Here is a 22,710-nt window from a genome sequence, read left to right as displayed (position 1 = left end):
GTGTCTTAAGGGACACACCGCGCGCCATCTATTGAGATGATTTAACAACCATCTCAACCAATATGAAGCACTTTTCAGTGAATACAACATTGTAACGATGGAACACGACCCTTTCTTGAATTTACATTTTTTTGGTTTTTATGGCATTCAAATGCTTTATAAATATAAATTTATAAAGAATAGAAAAAATTCGATCACGAGGCGGGTCACGAGTGGCTGAGTTGGTTAGGCATCCGCCCCGGAATGGCGCGAAGGATGCGGGTTCAAGTCCCGCCTCGTGATCGAATTTTTTCTATTCTTTATAAATTTATATAACAATATAGTTTTTAAGAATAGGCATGGTTTTCTTTTCATTAATGTATTGATAGCGCTGATAATCATTTCGCTTCACGAAAAACTGGCGACTTTCTCCATTACCTAAAATTTACAATAAAATACAAAACGTTCTGAAATGCATCCTCTTATTAAATGCACGTGTTCAGTTCAGCTCGAGCTCGCCCTAGCCTCTAAGTATCCCATTATATTTAAAATGAAATGTTTTTAAACTTTTTAAAAATAAAATAAATATTTCACATGCGCAGTAATCACGGTAGTAAAGAAATTAATTAGGCACGTAGTCAAAAATTAGATCAAAGTGAAAGTGAATCTCTTATTGTGTTTTTTTTTGTTCATTTCAGTAGTGAAACGTACTCCTACCAAGCTTATCAATTATTTTTATCGATTAGTTTAACATTTTTAACTAGACAGATTAGAGTTTCCGTGTAGTGCAAAACGTAGGAAAAAACATGTGCAAATTAATGTTCATTTACATAACATATTAACATATGAAATAAATTTTATATTAAGTGTAGGTGTGTCACGCGTATCTGAAGCCTTATATACAAAGAAGTTCCTTACGTACTGTGGGTGTCTGGCGTCCTTGTAGACTATAGTGGCACGTGTGTGCTTTATATTTAGAGCTTACTCGTATTTTTAAATCAAAACGGTTCGCAATGATTAACGTTAAAAGCTGTAGGTATGCATTCACTCTCTTAATCAATGTTTCATTGACTGACTTCATGTGGTTTGATTTATTAAGAATTAAGATTGATTGAAAGAACGTTTAAATTATATTATGTATGAGTTTTATTGTCTTGTTTGCATATTTTTACTGCAATGCCGACTCACCCTCCTTTAATGAAACAGCAGAAAACTTAACAATAATTTCAAAATGATGTAATATTGGACTCTATTACGGAGAAGAACATGACTTTGTTAAATTCTTCTGTTTTCCTTTAGTTGATTTGAATAACTCAAATACTCATAAAAATAAGTGTGTCATGGAATCGAGATAGGTACCTATCTAATGAAAATAATTATAATATGTAACAAGATAATATATTGTCGTCTCAGAAGAGTTGTTCACGCAATGATTTAAAAATATTATCGTTATTTGTAGGACTTAGACTAGGACATATTATAGACATAGGTACCTACTTATTTCACTATGGATATTTAAACCTTTAATACTTTATAGTCTATGCCTATAGGTACACCTTACGGTGCATTTACATAAAGCTAGCTGTTACACTGTCCAATATTTCTGACATGGACTATAACTAATCAGCAATATTTTATGTATAGTTAACAGCCCTATTTGATTAAAGTGCTATTTCTGTGTGTGAATAATTATAAAGTTGTGTTGTGTATCGTGTATTGTAAATTAAACAGTAAAATAAACTAATTTTAATTACATACTTAAATTTGTGTTTTTTTTTTAACACAATACGACACGACTTAACAGAGCGCATGCTCATTCCAACTCTACTGTGTCAAATTATGTGTAAACAGGCGTAGAGCATTCTTTCTTTGTTTTTAGTGCGATTGAAGATTCTATGTAATATTCTAATACCACACTAAATACAAATTTTCGTTTACACTAAAAGATCACGACAGAATGCTCTTGCTCTAGCTCTATGTTCGTTTGATGTAAATGCACCGTTACTAATAGCGGTTATTTCGTGTGACTCAAAACGTATTTTATATTAGGTACCTATTCTCAACATAGCAATCATAGATTAAAACGTAAGCAAGCGTTATTAGTAAATAATGGCAATTGCCATTTAGAACTTAGGTATTTTAGAATATGTATTTAACTTCCTTGCTTAGTCGGTAATGATATATAATGATCTAGCGGTCAATCATTCTAAGAAATAAGAAATATTCAATGACAAATGCGTAAAGCTTATTTCTATGAACGTTGCACGAGCGAATAATTAATACCTGCCTGTAAGGAGAGAGAGTGTCATAAGGTGTCATATTAGTTTTTGCGTGTTTTCTAACTCATACCAGCCTCGACTTTCAGCTGTGAGTTGTTCCCAGCCTAACCATTTTCGAATATATATCATAAAACAACTTTATTAGTCATGGAATTCTTATCATAGCATTCTTTTCATTACTAGCTAAGGTAAGCTTTTTCAAACAAAGATTAGGTAGGTACGTAGGTAATCTTTGTTTTGTTTTAACCCAAATTAGGTACCTACCGTTCACAGAATATTCATTATGTAAATTTACACGATGACCATTTTAAAAGGATTCATGGTACTTTGGTCAAGTCCACTGATGAACGTGATTCATGACTATTAACCGCCTTAGCCCATATGTAGAGTGTTGATATTCAATGACTGTTTAAAGACATTCTAACATAAGAAAGTACATTTGTGAACAGTACCTTTTACAACTTCTGAACTTTTCAAAATTTAAAAGCTTCGCTAGCGCCTCATATATACCAATACATTATGTGTACCTATGTATTTTATTATATTAATTGTTAATAAGTTGTAGCCAATATTAGGTTAACCGGCCGTCTCATTGGGATATTAGACATAAAGAAAGGATTCTTCAAATAAGCACTAAAAAATCGCATTTTCCAAGACCTAAGGAAAAATAAAAGCTGTAATTAATTTTGTACCGGCCGTTGTTTGTAATATAGGTAGCTGTGCCGTAAACGTAAAGTGATTTTTTACAGATGTTGCCAAACTGTACTGAAGTACCCAGGCTGCCTTATTCCATTTCATCGTAAAAAAACCTATGACGTGATTGAATTATTTCAGCGATGATCTATAATTTGTTCACGGTCGATTAGTTCCATTAAATGAGATAAATACAGTACCTACACATGAAATCATTGCATAGCTCAAGTATTACCGTTTAGTATTGGTATGCAAATAGGGCAACATATAACCTTGGTTTACAAATAATACTAGATGTATACAATTTTACTACGATTGTCTTACAATATGATCAATAATCATTAAATAGGTAGGTATGTGATAAACCAACATGATTAGTAGACGTAATAAGCTTTATCAATGACATTGCTTTACTATAGTACCTAAATAGTAAAGCAAACTTTATTCAAGCTTTCACAATTATTAACAGTTTACAGTTCAATTTCCATTTCCCGGGACATCCTTTTTTGTTAAGTTTTAAAAATAAACAAAAAATATGTAGCTGTGACTGTGTACCTACATATATTTTAATAAACGGTGTAGACCGTACATACCTAAGGTTCGTTGCTACTGCTCAACTATATAAAAATCTTACGATTTTCATTTTCCGATCTTTTAAACAGAGATTCTAAGAAGTTTATTATCTGTAGTTAGTTGGACATAAGCCAAATGCCGAAATCCGAATTGAAAATAACATATGTTTATACATATTTTAAAATGGTTACTGGAAAAATAGTTTGTTATCGAAGATGGTAGACGAACACTAAATATAAATAAACTGAGTAAAATTAAATTCTATATTAAGTTTACTTATCAATAAACTTAAAACACGACTTATTTAAAAGTGACTTTGAACATTATTTCACTAGTAAAAAAAAATTGAAGGCCCTAAACAAGTGAAATACATCATCACTGCATACCTAGTTAGTATAAAACAAAGTCGCTTTCTCTGTCCCTATGACCCTTTGTATTTTTAAATCTTTAAAACTACACAACGGATTTCGATGCGGTTTTTTTTTTGATAGATAGAGTGATTCAATAGGAAGGTTTTAGTAAATAATTAATTATAGTTCAGGATCCATCGCCCATTTTTGCAAGTGACTACCTACTATCAAGCTGATTTTCCGTGAGTAGCTTTATTTTGATGAGACGCCCAATAATTTCGTGTACGAAACTCTCGATTGTGGTAGCTAACAGTGATAACAAGGATAACATTTGATGGTTCCCAAATATTTATTACGCAATTTGTAGGACAATATGTCTGTTGAATAATGAATTAAGTAGGTATATAAACATTAACTAAGTGAAAACAAAAAAAATTAGCTTGTTAGTAGGTTTTATGATGACCTCGTTATCGATACACTTTGGAAATGGGGACTATTTGAACAAACCATAGATTTTGTAGGACAAATATTTTTTCGAATATAAGTATTTAGATAATTATCTTGAGATTGAACAAAAAAAAAATTCAGTTCTAGTTATAAATATTTGAGAACCATCAAATCAAAAAATGTTATCCTTGTTATCTTTGTTAGCTACCACAATCGAGAGTTTCGTACACGAAATTATTGGGCGTCTCATCAAAATATAGCTACAAACGGAAAATTAGCTTGATAGTAGTCACTTGCAAAAATGGGCGATGGATCCTGAGCTATTAGGTTAGAGACAAAGCGGGCGAATCCGCAGGCGGTAAGCTAGTAATATATAATATCTATACCTTTATCGTTATTACACATTACTCACGCCGAGCTCTTGAATGATAGGGGCTTGAATGAAATAAGGAAAATCTATGAATTACTAAATTGACGTTACCGTACGCTGTAGTATGTTGCTACAAGGTATACACCTACCTACTATTTTATTAATTTAGATGTTTGTGGTTGTAACCACTTGCACTAATTTATACGCAATTCTCACGTCTCTATATTTTGATTAAATTCTGTACTATAGGTACCTCCATTATCGTTCTATTAACTTACTAATCTTGCAGTGGGATCTTAGACCATAAACCTATATCACGGGAAGAACTACTGGAGTAGCTGTACATATATTAGGCGATTAACACACGGTGCCGCGTGCCGCCGCGGTTGGCGGTTAAGCGGTTCTCAAGTTGCATTGGCTTCTATTAAATCCGTTGATACCAAACACACATACACCGCCCGACCGCGCGGTCGAACAGTCCGTTCCTCGTAGGGATTCACTGCTAACCGCCGCGGTGCGCGGTGCCGTGTGTTAATCGCCTTAGATGCCTTAATCCGAAAAAAGTGAATAATCATAATGCACTGATCAGACTTCCTTGAACTAAACACGTTACACTTTACAGTTTCGCAATTTGTTTTGTCCTCAATTTTATGAAATTCTTTCATCCCGCTCTTATCCCGCTCTATAAAATATATAGCAAATTTTATTAAAAAATCATTTAAAAACAGTAAATAGAGCTCGATGTGGAATATAATGGTATTCCAAATCGAGGATGTCTCTCCGAAGTCCCGAACATATGTATATTTTGCTTTGAATACAAAATGTATGGGAAATTAAATGTATGGGCGGGTTTGATGTGAATTTTTTGGATATTTCCCGTTTTATTTTTAAAAAGTTATTATTGTCATTTTACTCATTAGGCTTTCGTTATCAGTTTAAAGTTTTTTGATATCTGCAATAGTTACGGAATAATTGCCTGTGCACACTTAACGATTACACCCGGTATATGAATGGTTATGTACCTACCTAGGTACTTCATCTGTCGAAATGTTTTGGTCGCTATGGTATTTAATGAAACTATCTTGAAAGTTATGATACAATTGAATTAAAAGAATTGATTCTGTTGATAGGATCTGTTAATAACGTGTATATCTCCTCTTAATATATATAAATCTCGTGTCACAATGTTTGTCCTCAATGGACTCCTAAACCACTTAACCGATTATAATAAAATTTGCACACCATGTGCAGTTCGATCCAACTTGAGAGATAGGATAGTTTAAACATGTAGGTACCACGGGCGAAGCCGGGGCGGACCACTAGTAATATTATAAATTATGCTAAGAAAAAAGATAAATAAACCTTGAATTTGAGTTGGCATGTTTTTCGTCACCTTGCGAGTATCTTGTAGATATGGATAATTTAGAGTTAAGTCTATGCTGCTCTGTAGGTAGTTTTGGAAAAACATAATAATTTGAGGTAGGTATGCCAACCAACGCCCTACATTCAGCAGTTATATTTTCTAGGATCGAGCTATTTAACTACAGACAGCTTACAGACATACAAACAAGAAATTAACAACAAATATGCATTACTTCTAGGATAATAATACTTAAGTTACAACCAAGGTTACACTATAATATTGTTTATAGTTTGTTACAAGTCTCTGCTATGAAACTTCCAATTAATCCACATCTTTTAAAAAAAATTGTTTGCATTATCCCTACGTTGTGTATTCATGGGAAACACTTAATGAGAAAACCATTATTTTCGTGATTTTTTCAATTAAATAGACAATAAAATTAAACTTTTAATTAATCTTCTTATCAATATTATATTATGTTACATGTTTCGAAACTTAAACAACTAACGGCCAAACAGTGAACATTTTGGGATAAATTTTTCCTTATTGATATTTCGTATTTTAAATGGCTATTGAATAGTATTTCATTAATTTGATAGTCGAAGAGAATTAAAAAACAGATGATAAAATTAAAAGGAAAATAAAAACAGTCCCTCGATCTCGCCCGTAGCGGTAGCTGGTCGATATCATAGATGCAAGAGCGGATGGACAAGCCAATCTTGGCCAATTTACCAAGGATGAATCAAAAGCTAAAAATAAAACACCAGAATCGCAATAAAACCGTTCATTCAAACAAAAAAACACTTAAAACAGTCCCTCGATCTCGCCCGTAGCGGTATTAAGGTCGATATCATAGATGCTAGAGCAGGACAAGCCAATCATGGCCAATTCACCAAGGATATATCATTAGCCAAAATTAAAACACGAGAATCGCAATAAAACCGTTTATTCAAACAAAAAAATCACTTAAAACAGTCCCTCGATCTCGCCCGTAACAGTATTAAGGTCAATATCATAGATGCTGGGACGGGTGGGTAATCCGGGCATCTTGCTGATCTCCCCAACCATGGGCACCACGAAGCCCGCACCAACAGATACGAATATGTCAGAGATGCGGAGTGTGAAGCCTGTTGGAGCGCCCTTCACGGTTGGGTCGCCGGTCAACGAGTTAGATGTCTTGCACATGCAGATTGGGAACTTGTCGTAACCCTGGGGAGATAAAACATTATTTTTGAGAGAGTTTATAAAGTATTTTGAATATTCCCCACATATTATCTGCGACAAAATATAGTCCTAGATATGCAACGAATAGTAAAAATACACATACTAAAGCTTAATATGCAGATTGAATGTCAAAAAATATAATACTATATTATTGCATTGATAAAATCACTGTGGAATAATCTAAAGGTCGTTAAGTTGAAGTATAATAAGAAGTAAAACTTGTATAATATGACTTTCCATAGAAAATTTTAGCTGTTTTTTGTTGTCTATTGGCTACATAAACAAACCAAAACGTAAAGAAACTTTTTCTGCATTTCAAAGATCAAATTCTACGTATCGTTAAAAAAATAATAATTCTAACAAACCTTCTCAGTAAAACGCTTGATCTTCTCCAGTACATCATCAGTATAATCTATCTTGCCGGCGCCGTACATTTCAAAGGCGATCTTCTGTATCTTGTCCTGGATGGACATGCCCAGGGGGTAGAGGTAGTTGAAGGTGGAAGGTGTATCACAGGCTGCGATGACCGCATCAGCCAGGTCCAGGGCCCCAGCACCACCTTGGGCCCAGTGGTCGCAGATCACTGCGCGGAAAGCGCCGTTTTTGGTCGCAAACTCTTTGACCAGGTTCAGCTCGGCTTGTGTGTCGTTGCTGTAAATGAGTAGTTGGGAAAATTTATATTTAAAAATGGCCTATAATACTTTTATATCATACAGTCGACACTAGTTAATTCAAAACTGCAATAATTCGAACCTTTCTACAATTCAAAGTCATCACTAGTTCCCTACAAAATCTCTATATATTTCGAATTAAATTAATTCATACATTTAGATGCACTTGGTAATTCGAAGGAAAAAATCATTGCTATCATATAACAAAAAGATATTTTTGGTAATATACGAATTTATAAACCTTACCCGTGTCTGTTAATCGCAACTACAACTGGTACGCCGAATTTGTTACCGTTGCTAATGTGCTTGCCCAAGTTACACAAGCCCTTGCTCAAGAGATCTAGGTTTTCCTGTAATAAAAATAATAATGTTTATAATTTTACAAGTAACAGAAATATTAAGTGTCTATAGTATACAACTTAACGTGTAGCAGAAAAAATTCGTGTCTATAGTGTACACTTAAACGTGTAGAACAAGGAGCTGTAATATTTAGTGTCTATAGTGAAAAACTCAATGTAAACAGCGTGTAGCAGAAACAGTTCGAGTCTATAGTACAAATTGAAGACCTGTGGAGACACACACAAAGTACATACCATTTTTAACGTTGTCGTATTTACGTATTTGACAGGGCACATACCTCCACGTATACAGCGTGTAGTAGAAACAATTAATGTCTTCAGTGTACACTGGCACTTAGCGTCCAAGAGCTGAGGGAGTAGGAGAAACAATAATTATGATATACACATACCTCGACGTACACCGCGTGCAGCGGCAGGCCGGCGCTGACGGTGGGCCCGCCGCCGTGCATCTTGAGCGCGCGCACCGTGCACACCACCACCGCGCAGTGCGGCGCGCAGTCGTACGCGCGGCACTTTATGTCGAAGAACTTCTCCATGCCTGTAACACAAAAACAATTTTCAATACAAAAATTGGTTGTCTGTAAAGTCGGTTTACTGACGATAGTTGAACATGACAACGATTGTGCTTCTTTGTCGCACGTTCCGCGCTCTCGCTTGCACTTCAAGCCTTATGTGGAACGCCTCAGAGCGAGGTAACGCCGCATGAGTCATGTTTTTTCGGGCGTCGCGAATTATAAGACGTTGTCACGTCAAAAATGAGCGTGTGAGCTGAGCACACGTGTCAGATGTGAAACTTCTTGCGAAAGATTCAAAGATACCAAAATCATCGCCTTACGTGACGAGACTGTATTGCCATGACGCAACCTTGAATAAAATTAAATATAGTTTCACTTCAATAAAACTAAAAAAAAATGTATTAAAAAATGACTATTACGAGCAGAAACAATTCATATAGAGTATGTATGCTTTATTTAATAGTAACGAAACAAAATGTGCACATGATCATCAGATGTTATAAGTATAACCTCACCAATATCCGACCCGAATCCAGCCTCGGTAGCCACATAACCGTTCTCCTTGACCAGTTTCATGGCGATCTTGTCAGCGATGATGGAGGAGCAGCCGTGCGCGATGTTCGCGAAGGGCCCCGTGTGCACGAGCACAGGCGTGCCCTCTAGCGACTGCATCAGTGTTGGTTCGAACGCGTCCTTCAGCAGGACCATTAGAGCGCCGGTTACACCCTGTAACGTGGAGGAGTGAAATGACACTTGTACTTTTGTACCTAAAACCATGGACGAATATAATATTCGTCAATGCTAAAACTAAAAAAAAACATTTTTTGCACTTGAAACTAAGGATTGATTCCTAATGGATTTTTCGAGCAAATCCGCAACACGATTATCACACATCGATATTAATTTTTCCTTTTATTCCAGTTTCACGTGAAAAATATTGACAAAATGTATCACTAACATATAAAATATTCACATTTTTTTATTAACACGTTAGTAATTATATAAAAGATTTCTAATAGTTAGTGGTTTAAAAAGTTTTCTTACAAGATCATCAGCAGTCACAGGGTTTCCACGTTTGTCCAGAGCCACCACCATACTCGAGAGCCTGTCCTTGATATCTTCTATATCTTTACCAATAGCTAACACCGCCATGATCTCTGACGCTACGGAAATATCGAAACTGGTCTCGCGAGTGAATCCCTTCTCGGTTGGCGACTGACCAATGGTTACTTTACGGAGGTATCTGTCGTTGAGGTCCACAACTGAAAGGAGGTAAGGTAAGGTTAATTTCATAATTTTATAATAGAAATTATTCAATTATATACTTAATGATTACTTTTAGAGATTTATGTTTCTTTTTGGGCAAATATTACTTTACATACAAACAGCACAAATCTTTGTCTTGTTTTAACCAGAATTTCGAAAAATAATTACCTTGAATGAAAGAGCAAACATATTTTGATACTAAAGGTCGAAAAGATAAATACCACAGAAACGTAAGAGAAAAGTAGATTTTTTTTCGTTACATATCTTATGCATCATCTAAACCCTTTTAAAGTACTATACCTCTGTTCCACATAATCTTCGAAGTGTCAATATCAAGTCTTGCAAACTTGGTCCTTTCTTCGGGAGTCAAAGCGTCAGGGTCAGTCTTTTCAATGCCGAGTTTCTTCAGTCTCCTCAATTGTATTGGGGAGAATTTCCTCACGCCTTTAATCTTTGGTACTAGACGATCGTATAAGGGGCCATCTTTTTGTGTCAGTTCGTGGAATATTCTGGCATCCATTTGAGCGGCTAGCAGGTTGTTAGCTGCGGATACCGCGTGGATGTCACCAGTTAAGTGTAGGTTGAAATCTTCCATAGGAATAACCTGAAAGGAGCCTTTATTAATAATAATGTGATGACGCATACAAGTAAATAAGACTTCTTTTTCTGGCACATTTTTAACGTCAATTGCATTTTAAACGACTAAATACTATCATCATGACCACGATATTATTGTTTATTGACATTTTGATAGAACAAAGCAGTTTACTTTACAAATTTACAGTTTACTTTCAAAATACAAAATATATTGAAATTCATCAAATAATAACTCAATACCACAAAAAGTTCCGTCTTTTGCATATGTGAGGAATACTTTTTAAGCGACCACACAAAAGGAGTTTTTTTTCTTGCTTTGTTACCTCATTCGTTCTATGAATATGTTAAAAATACAATATCTCACAAATTCAGCAATTTCCAGCAACCGAAGCCCCTTTACATTTTTTTTTTATGTCAGAGCAAGCAAAGGAGCAGGTGGGCCACCTGATGTTAAGTGGTCACCACCGCCCATAAACACTTGCAACACTAGGAGTGTTACAGGTGCTTCGCCGCCCTTAACATCTTTACATCAAACACAAATATAACAAACCTGCGAGTAACCACCTCCAGCAGCACCGCCCTTAACCCCAAACGTAGGCCCTTGGCTCGGCTGACGCATACACGCGAAGGAATTGCGGCCACGGTGCGCTGTTAGAGCTTGTACCAAACCCAGTAACGTGGTACTCTTACCCTCTCCTAGAGGGGTGGGGGTAATCCTGAAAGATTTCATTTTAAAATATGTATAATGAGCGTTTTGTGACTTTGTTTTGGTAAAAAAATAACATTTTCTACTTCTCTACGTACGACTATAAAAAAGTATCTTTGCAAAAGAAATAAAACATGAATGGTAATTTTCGAAATCAAATGGACACAAGACTATAAAATTCTAAGTCTATATTTAGCTTATTAGTTATTACTTAGTAGCTAATATAAAAAATGAATGAAAAAAATAAGGGTAAACTGCTTGGTTCTTGCAACACTAGTCTATGGTTTATTATTAGAGGAATGAATATACTCAAAAATTGCATCAGATTGCAAAAAATCGTAAAAAATAATATATGAACTAACCCAGCAACGACGATATATTTCCCACCGCGCTGGTCCTTAAGCCGATCGAGTACAGACAGGGAAATCTTGGCTTTTGTGTGTCCATACTGAGAGATCTCGCTCGGGAATAGACCGAGCTCTTCAGCCAACTTGCTGATGACCTTTGGCTTTTGGGAGCGTGCGATCACAATGTCACTGTTTGTTGAAGTAAATATAATATTAGTAAACAAATTACGTATAGTTCATAAGACTTTAGGAAATATAACGAATTGGAAACCCCACAGCGTCTTTTATTGTGCGTTCCCGGGCAAAAAGTACAGTTTCATATAGATCCGAACAGCTGTTTTTTTGTGTGAAAGAGTAACAGATATACATCCACACATTCTTATAAACTTTTTCGTTTATTAGTATATATTAGTAGGATAGTAGCGGGGATGTGGCACACGTCACCTACTAGCCACTGCTTTTTGTTGCAGCTTCAACTGTATACAGGGTGTCCCACAGTTGGTATACTAAGCTCAAAGGAGGTTATAGTTTTGCATACGCTGAGTATATAAAAAATACTTATAAAATTCCAGACGCATTTTTTTTCAAATAGATGAATTCTTAAAACTCTATGTGTACCTACACCCTTATCAAGCAACCAGCACGTGAGCTATCGTTTAAGTTTATGTTTTCATAGACAAAATGCTTATATTAGAGAAACGGTATATGCCGGCTGCGCGAAGTTAGAGAAGAAAACATGGATTTTCAGGAAAATTTTTGCAAAAATTTTTTGATGTAATTTTGTTGTTTAAGTATTTTTTACGTGATCAGTAAGTATATGCAAAACTACAAGTCCCTTCGCGCTTAGTATACTAATAGTGGGACAGCCCTGTATAGGTAGGTACTAGGTATAGTCCTTTTTTTAGAAAATAACTGAAATAGTGCTACATTTCACTAAATTCTTAGAATTATAAATAAATCATCTATTGCTTTGTATAAAACATTAGTATGTTTACATTTATACTACTAATTTTTATTTTCCTAGTACGATTCTGATTTAAGGACGTTGTACGATTCGGATTTTATAGACACATACCTTGGCGGTGGTACCACGCGGTTCAGTCTTAACGCTTGCAAGCCCCACGTGGGTGCAACCAGTCGGTCAAGCTGTCGCTGTGCAGTGCGCAGCCACCACTGTATTGCGCATCAACATGACCACCGTCATCGGGCCCACGCCACTACTTGAACCCTACTTTTTGATGCAGCTTAAAGTGCATATAGACACTTACCTAGGAGGTGGTACAACGCGGTTCAGTCTCAACGCTTGCAAGCCCCACGTGGGAGCTACAAGTCGGTCGAGCTGTCGCTGTGCAGCCACCACTGTATTGCGCATCAACATGGCCACCGTCATGGGGCCCACGCCGCCCGGCACGGGCGTCACCTACTAGCTGCTGCTTTTTGATGCAGCTTAAAGTGCATATAGACACTTACCTAGGAGGTGGTACCACGCGGTTCAGTCTCAACGCTTGCAAGCCCCACGTGGGAGCTACAAGTCGGTCGAGCTGTCGCTGTGCAGCCACCACTGTATTGCGCATCAACATGGCCACCGTCATGGGGCCCACGCCGCCCGGCACGGGCGTCACCTACTAGCTGCTGCTTTTTGATGCAGCTTAAAGTGCATATAGACACTTACCTAGGAGGTGGTACCACGCGGTTCAGTCTCAACGCTTGCAAGCCCCACGTGGGAGCTACAAGTCGGTCGAGCTGACGCTGTGCAGCCACAACTGTATTGCGCATCAACATGGCCACAGTCATGGGTCCCACGCCGCCCGGCACAGGCATCACCTACTAGCTGCTGCTTTTTGATGCAGCTTAAAGTGCATATAGACACTTACCTAGGAGGTGGTACCACGCGGTTCAGTCTCAACGCTTGCAAGCCCCACGTGGGAGCTACAAGTCGGTCGAGCTGACGCTGTGCAGCCACAACTGTATTGCGCATCAACATGGCCACAGTCATGGGTCCCACGCCGCCCGGCACAGGCATCACCTACTAGCTGCTGCTTTTTGATGCAGCTTAAAGTGCATATAGACACTTACCTAGGAGGTGGTACCACGCGGTTCAGTCTCAACGCTTGCAAGCCCCACGTGGGAGCTACCAGTCGGTCGAGCTGTCGCTGTGCAGCCACCACAGTATTGCGCATCAACATGGCCACCGTCATGGGGCCCACGCCGCCCGGCACGGGCGTCACGTGGGACGCCACTTGGATAGCCTCGGCGTGGGCTACGTCGCCCACTAGACGCTGGCCGCTGCTTTTTGTTGAGTCTGTGGTAAAATATAGCTATGTGAACGGGTTTTGATGGAAATTTTGAATGTGATATTAGTTCGTTCAGATTTTTTGGAGTACAATAAATATCACGCAAAGAAAGAAGTGTCAAGTGTTTAGTGTCAGTAGTTTTCGAGTTGTAGATTTATCTCCCCGTGACAACACTCGCTTTAAATTGTTCGAAACGTCGGTATAAATAATATTATAATGAATATAGATTTAAGGAAACATCCTGGTAAGATACAGTCAAATAAAAAAACTGACAAAGCAACAATTTAAATAACTTACTTTTAGATAATTCTTGTTTAAAATTATACGAACATTCGATTACAAAAAAAAACTTCACGAAAAATCACTCAACAGCAAACCTGATATTGCACTAGCCGCGATAACAATGAAAATTCAATTACAATTACGTTTTATATTTTATAATGCTTGTATGTATAATAAAAATCTCTGTTACTATTCAATGCATAACTTACAGTACAATGAATGTAACATTGTACTAACTGTACTGTAATATTTTGAAAACATTCTTGAAAGGGGAAGTGACTATAACCAACATTAGCATACGAAGGTATGCAAAGTATATTGCAGATAATTTTTTTATACTCAATAAATGTTTAAATGTTCTCGAAAATTAAGATATTTTTTACACACACAGATTAAAAAGCAGGACGATTTCTGTTCCTTATTTTATAACTTTAATGTAGTCTCAAGATAAATGCCTAACTTTAATATTTTTGCTGTTTTACTTTTCTGAACATATAAATACAATTTCTATCAAAGATTTATGTTCATAAAATTTTAAATATATAACAAACCTGGGATAGGGTTGATTCCACAGTCGATAACGACTGCTCCGGGCTTGATCCATGATCCGCGGACTAATTCAGCTTTGCCGATACCCACGACCAAGATGTCTGCGGTTTTTGTCTGCATACAAAAAATATTTATCTAGCAATCAATATTTTGAATGAATTTATGAAAGAGCATTTCATCATAGAGAGAACATAGAGAAATTGATACGTATTAAAAAAAATCATGTATTTCCAAGCATTAGGTCTCTAGAGGAAATTATTTAGGATTAAATGCAAACGAACTATCCCTTTCTTCCGACTCTGACTTCTAAGCTTTGCGTCACTTAACTTCCATAGTTCCGCATTGGGTATGCCTACATCCTACACCTCCCCGCTTGACCAATACTATCAAAAACGAAAAAACACCCCAACTTACGATCTCACTCAAATTGGCGGTCTTCGAGTGGCACACAGTGACCGTAGCGTTCTCCCACTTGAGTAGCTCAGCTACAGGTGTGCCCACAATCCTGCTCCTGCCCAACACTACAGCTCGTTTGCCCGCTATGGACACCCCAGTGCGTTTGATCAGCTCGATGCACCCAGCTGGGGTACAAGGTGAACCAATACTAGCAAAAGCAACGAAAAAACACCTCAACTTACGATCTCACTCAAATTGGCGGTCTTCGAGTGGCACACAGTGACCGTAGCGTTCTCCCACTTGAGTAGCTCAGCTACAGGTGTGCCCACAATCCTGCTCCTGCCCAACACTACCGCCCGCTTGCCCGCTATGGACACCCCAGTGCGTTTGATCAGCTCGATGCACCCAGCGGGAGTACAAGGAACGAATCCGGATAGATCGCCCAGGGCTACGCGACCTTCGTTTTGCGTGTTTAAGCTAGAAATAAATCGTCAATTCAATTGAAAAAAATATCATCAAATTGTCATTAAAACACGTGCGATGCTTGCGAAACCCCGTCCGATTAGGGCCCTTCTGGCCTCCTCCACTCAAGCGACAGCCCAAGCCGAGGTTCGAGATCCCCGTCAAGGGGGGACGCCCTTGTGCATGTCTCTACCAGGGTGAACCTTCAGTTCACCCCCGCGTCCGCGTTAAAATGTAGAAGCCCTTCTGGCTAACATTGAGAAACACCTTCCAAAAAAAAAAAAAAAAGCTTGCGAAACTTATGAATCTTTTGTATAACTATTATTAAAAGATGTCTGAAGCTGTTTGTAAACTGCTTCTTTTTTCATATAAAGTAACTGTAAGCCTATGTTCCAACATATTATGTTATAATTGAAATTGTTTATACATTCAATTCATTATAATTGTTTAAACTAATGTCGATTGATTAAAATAAAAGCTGTTTTACTAATACACGTCAATATTTATTGCAGCAAGTCACAAACCCATCAACATCCTTGTGCGGTGAAACAGCGTCAGTAACAAGATGGCTGTCAATAGGATGGATGGAGTCGAGCGGCATCTGCACGATGATGCCGTGCACTTCGGGCGATTCGTTCAGCTCATTCAACTTGGTTAATAGCTGCGAACAAGTAGACAGGCAATGTTTGTAACAAGGGTACATAGGCAGATTTATACAATTTTTGCAACATAGGCACATAAGGTATACAAGGATAATAGTAGGATGTCGTAAAAATTATAAATTCAGAGAGCACTAGTTCATAGAAAAAAATATTATCTAAATATCCCGTTTATAAACAGATGTTAGAAAATTAACTGATTTGGAATGGTAAAATAAGGCTAAGACTTAAGTAATTAAATGCTTTTATTGTGACAAAACTAAGTATTTTTCTCTAATTTTAAGTGGACTACCGCGACCTCAGATGTTGACAGAAATAATCTCTAATTGTTTACCAATAGATATGATTATGATGTAATAGATCGCAATCATGTTTCTATAATAATGTTTATATTATTATATATTATTATGTAGGGAACAAATTAAATTGAGTCTTTTCATCGTAGTGTATTAAAAGCAAATTCATCACGTAGGTATTGGTAATCGGAGTCTTATTCCTATACTGAAAGGAGAAGAAAGAATGTATTGTCTCTATTATGTAATCAGCATATTAAGATATATAGAAGAAAAACTGATAAAAAATGTCATATCAGTTTTTTTGCTTCTTTAATTTATTAACAATTAAATAATAAAAAATACAGTTTGTTTACTATTTAGTATTTACATATTCATATCAGTTTTTTTTCTACATATCTTAATTAATATGCTGATAATATAACATTCACGTGTCAGAAGTGAAACTTCTTTGGCAAGATTCAAAGATACTAAAATCGTCACCTTACTCGATGACGGTATTGCCATGACACGACCTTTAAATTTTACTCCCAAAGTCTCAACGCGCCTAAAGAAGTTTCACTTCAAAACACTTTCGTAGTGTATTTGCTCTTCATACACTACCGTGTATCAAAGACTCAATTTCATTTGTTTACATTACTTTACAACATACATAATATTGCGTGCATAATATCTCTTACGTCATGATCATATTGGTAAACAATTGGAGATTATTTGCTTCTGAGGTCGCCGTATCTTAAATTATGTTTACGTTTTCAATCTGAACATAATATAAATTGATCATACATTTTAAGTAATTTTTTTTATTATTTTAATACATAAGTAGATGTAATGTGTTTGAAAACTCTATCTTTTTTCTTTCTACTCTGATTTTGTTAGATATTATTTTGAAAGAGAAAGCCTTTATTAGTTTTTTATATCACGTATGACTCTTTCATATATATTTCAATAAATTAATGATAAAACATTTTACAAATATAATAAAATAGCTCTATCAGCTTTATATTTTTGCATTGGGACGAACTACGATTTACCTACCCATAACATTTGAATTTCATAAGCTTTTGAATACAGATAAGATAAATAAAACCATCAAAAGTTTCTTTATCGATAATCGATGTTTACTCGCAATATGTCCAAGATGTTCTTATTTCTTTAAACTAGGTACATTATATTTAACGGGTAATTTTTCGTGAATATCATACATAGTAACTTATATTTACAACTGTCTTTAAAAAAAGAAGCTTCTCAATTCAATTGCTTTTTTGTGTTTGATTCAGAACTTTCACCTATGAGGATGGGATGAACCGATTTTGATGATCCTCTTTATTTAAATATAGTATGTATTTATATAAATTTTATTACATTAGGTACTATTGGCTCAATTTAACAAGCTTCTGAAGCTCTACAAAATAATCAGAGATGTGACTGATTTAAAATACTTATATTTAAAATGCAAAATTAAACAAAACTATTTTGTATTTGAAATAGTAATATCACAAAAGTACTTGATTTTTTATTTAAATACATTTCTAGTACTATATTATATCATTCTGTTAAATACCTCAACCTCAGTGCAGTCTCTGGGCAGTTTGATGTGTTCAGCAAGGATGCCGATATTCTCAGCGGCTTTCAGCTTCATCCTGATGTAAACGTTGGAGTCCTCCCGTCCCCCAACTTGTACAATCGCCAGCCGTGGCCTGAAGTTGGCCACCTTGCTTCGCATCTCCGATACTTGCTTGCGAAGCTCATCTTGAATTGATCTAGAACACAATTTGAAGGAATTATTGCTCTGAAGTTTGAATATGTAATCTAAAGATATTTGTTGAGTCCTGCCTTAGAATTTACAATACATGTCTGTTATAGTATGGTTTTTTTTTTTATTTATACAAAACATTACAGACCAAACTGAATTATATTTTTGTCTGTTCGCAAAGATAGCAAGTATCAAAGACAATTTGACTACTTTCGAACCAATAACATAAATATAAAAAAATGCTCGTACGCAGCAACCGCGGTTCCTGATACTTCTTGAGCCACCATCCTGACAAGTGGTCGCGGAGTATGCAAAGCTTAAACTGAGACAATTTATATCGCAGGAGTGACACCAACCCCTGATAACCTTTACTACATTGATACGATAGATATTATTAAATTTTATAATTCCATTGTCCCCGGGGTCATAGCATATGATAAAAACATAATCATGGGAGCAATTTATCTAAGTAATAAAAACTACGTGTACGTGATCATAATAACGGAACATTTGAGCTAATATCAACTTACATAATGTTATGAAAGAAATGCAGCTTGTAGAAATTAAAGGAGAATGGCGAAACTGGGCCTAACTGTTACAGAAATCATAATATATTTAAAATTCATTATGTTATTTTTAGTAATTCTTGGTAAAATATTTACTTCTGATTCTATGGGAAAAAACTAGCACTAACTTCCGACCAAAGAGTAGCTTCCGACAAACACTAACATTTTGACGAACAGGGAAGCCAAGTGGGTATAGTTGAATAATCATTAAGTATATACCTACATAATAGAATGGAATTAAATGTCAATTTTTACTGTATGCGGGTAGAATCATAATTTGTCGTAATTACACCCGCGAATTTTAAATTTTAGCGCAACAATAGTCAATAACAATTTAATAATAAATAAATACGTACATTATTAATAAATGTGATGTAAAATACAAGTATTTAATAATTGACAATATATTCACAAAGGGATGAATACATATACAATTCAAAATTAACTTAACATATTTAATGGTTTTTAATAGGTCGCAAATTTACCTTCTACATGTTTCCCAAAAAAATGTTCTCACAGGAATCTTAAAGCAACTAAAACCGAACTTCATGTTAGGTATTGATCGGGATAATGAAAACATTATTCAACATATTGATGTTATTTTAAATACGTTGATCACTTGTTTGGGTTTCTATAGACGTAAAGTAAACAATTCATTTCGATGAAGTCTCAAGCTTTTAAGTGATAAGAAAGCAAATATCTTAATGACTCTACGTAAGATAATAAACCCGAATGCTTTCAAATTATAGTATCTTCTATTGTTGTTAAGTAACGATTTGGATTATAATTAGTACCTATTCTAAGAAAAAATATACTAATAGATAAAGGTAGGTATTCCTTTTTTTATGAAATAAACTCAAACAGCGCTACATTTGAATAAATTCTTAGAAGTATAAATAGATTCTACATTGTTTTGTATATAACATTAGTATGTTTACATTTATACTACTAATTTTTATTTTCCTTGTACGATTCTGATTTTAGGGACGTTGTTTAAATTATATCATAGTTGCTATTACATAATGATACAAAATATGCTGAACAAATATCTTCCGAATACAATATTTTGAATGTGATCAACTTGTTATGAAGTTAAGTAAATATTGGTTTTATTCACTATTCTTATGCGAAAAAAAACATTGATGTATGAATGTTAATAACAAAAATAATATCTAGAGGAATATTTTGAAGGAAGTTAAATTTAAATTTCAAATATAATTTTGCTCTACAAAATACAAAAATCATCTCTGAATAAATAATTATTTTCAACGTGACTCATTGAAATATATTAGAATGATATCTATAATTATTATTATTGTCCAATGTCCATTTATTTTATTTATATACTAAAACTAGTAAAACTGGTTGTGCATTACTCGTGCTTATGGAAACAACTAGTTTATTTACATAACATAATAATTTAAAAATGCAAATTGCCGGTTATAACCAAATACCTACTTTACATAAAAACTATAAACAACTTAAAACGAAAAAAAAAATTCTCTAACATTATCTATAAAAAATACAAATAAAACAAAACTATCACATATTTTTATATATAAAAAATAATTTTACTTACGACAATACGAGTTCCAGATCGTCGTCCGATTTCCACATTGTAAACGAAGGCATCGTTCACATGTCAAATGTGTTGAAGCCAGCACGCGACTGCCACCACTACGGTTATAAGCCTCTACCTCTAGTAGAAGTCAGGAAATACTGGTTTGTTACTTGATGAATTAACTACATATTTGGTTACGCTTTTGTTGTAGTAACTAAATATGGGTGCACTGGAGTGATGAACATGTCCTAGATGTGTTACAAACATACGTATATAGGTACAAATGAACATATAATTAAGTGACCCAGGTGTGTTGAGAATAGTAATGAGTTTGAGTTTTTGTCAGTTTCACTGTTCACGGTGGAGTAAACTCTTGTGTACACTTACCGTTGTATCAATAAGGCTAGATTGGTTTGTCAATTAAAAACCAATTGGTTCACTATTAGTTAAAAAATTAAATTATAGTAACGTTGTTATGTATTTATACCAATGTGATGCGGCATGATTTCATTATAAAATTATCGTTTTTTTACAGGTCGAAGAGTTATTAAGTTTATAGTTTTATTCTTGATAAAATCTTAAATGTATGGATTCTTTAATAACTCATTTTATTGTTCAGATAATTGTCTCATTAAATAATATGAAAGAAAAAAAAATACAGTTAATATTATTATTTCTAGCTACTTTGTCGCTATTGTTATTGCTGAAAGAAAGACAAACGATCCTCTGAAACTTGATATCCTGATAATACAAAGGTCTCATTTATAAAGTTTTGATAAGAATCAGCACATAACTAGATATTATTTTACCCCATTGTATGGGTTCGTCGGTATTTTATTTGATAAACAACATTAAAAGTAAACAAATTTTATTAGGTACTAGCTTCCGCCCGCGACTCCGTCCGCGCTGATGTCGGTCTTTGCGTGGATGGTTTATTTCTCCATTTTGAGTAACTCGGACAATGACATCTTATAAATATCTATTGGACCCAAATACGGCTAGGTCTATAATAATACGCAACGTGTGTTCGCGGTACCTACTACAGAACATCGTCTATCGATAACTGAAAAATTGAGATTAATTTTTTTTCTACGTATTTTTCCAGGATAAAATGTATCCTATTTTACACCCAGGATAATAAGGTATAATTATACCAAGTTTCATCGAAATCGAACCGGTAGTTTTCACGTGATGTCTTCACATACAGACAGACAGACAGACAGACAGACAGACAGACAGACAGACAGACAAAAATTTTTTTAATCACATATTTGGGTTTGGTATCGATCCAGTAACAGTTGCTAGTTATTTTTTCAATATTTTCAATGTACAGAATTGACCCTTCTACAGATTTATTATATGTATAGATTTTAATCAATATTTTGCTATACATTTTATTAAGTAAATTAGAGTTAAAATAATCAGCATTATTTTAACTCTAATTTACTGAATAATATGTATATCAAAATATAAGGTTATAATTAATATAAAAAGGACAACATATCAGAAAATATTCATTTATTTGGCCACTTCTTTATTCCTAAACATAACAGATCAATAGGTGGTATAATCATATCTTCTTACAAGCTATGTAAATCAAAAGGATACACAAATCACAGAATAAAATTGGACACGAACCAAATTGCCATACGAATATGTGTGGTTTTTAAAGAACTTTCTCGTACTCTGTGTCCAATAGAATATAACAAAAAAAACTGAAATAATTTCTAATTAGTGTCACATACTTAAACTATGTTTTAAAAGAATAGTCAAGTCACTCAACATTTTTTTTCATACAACTAAAAAACAAAAAAAGCAAATTATAATAAACTTATATCACACTTCTAAGGAAATAAAAAGTGATTTCGATAAATTAATATCGAATCTTTAAGGAAACAGTAAAAAATGAATTGACACGGATTAATCACATATAATGCTCAAAGCATACTAAAAGCTATAAAAATCAACAAAAACTAATTCGCTTTTAAAAACCAATATCTATCTCGATGGGGTCTTGATTAACAACTCAATAACTATACCTTATTTGTATTAGACAATACGTAATGTAAATGTCATAAAGATATATTTTATGTACACTTTAATGTTAGATGGACATTCAAGGCTATTTACTAAAAAATAAAGTTTTAAGACAG

The 22,710-nt window shown here is 35.0% G+C and overlaps 1 protein-coding gene across 1 annotated transcript; it reads right to left on the bottom strand.

Annotated features, from left to right (window-relative positions):
- Positions 1-6,984: 6,984 nt before the first annotated feature.
- On the bottom strand, positions 6,985-20,741 carry LOC123699491 (C-1-tetrahydrofolate synthase, cytoplasmic). The gene is made up of 15 exons (XM_045646438.1): positions 20,576-20,741; positions 18,239-18,437; positions 16,247-16,383; positions 15,503-15,737; positions 14,867-14,978; positions 13,816-14,041; positions 11,755-11,928; positions 11,237-11,402; positions 10,390-10,693; positions 9,868-10,085; positions 9,339-9,549; positions 8,698-8,846; positions 8,196-8,299; positions 7,644-7,929; positions 6,985-7,263 (listed from the first exon to the last, which is right to left on the bottom strand). The coding sequence occupies exons 1-15, from the start codon at positions 20,626-20,628 to the stop codon at positions 7,021-7,023; spliced, it is 2,817 nt and encodes a 938-aa protein (XP_045502394.1). The 5' UTR covers positions 20,629-20,741; the 3' UTR covers positions 6,985-7,020.
- Positions 20,742-22,710: the final 1,969 nt, after the last annotated feature.

The sequence above is a fragment of the Colias croceus genome, chromosome 18 (assembly GCF_905220415.1).
Source record: "Colias croceus chromosome 18, ilColCroc2.1".
NCBI classification, from domain to species: Eukaryota; Metazoa; Arthropoda; class Insecta; order Lepidoptera; family Pieridae; genus Colias; species Colias croceus.
This window is presented reverse-complemented; position numbering and strand designations above follow the sequence as displayed.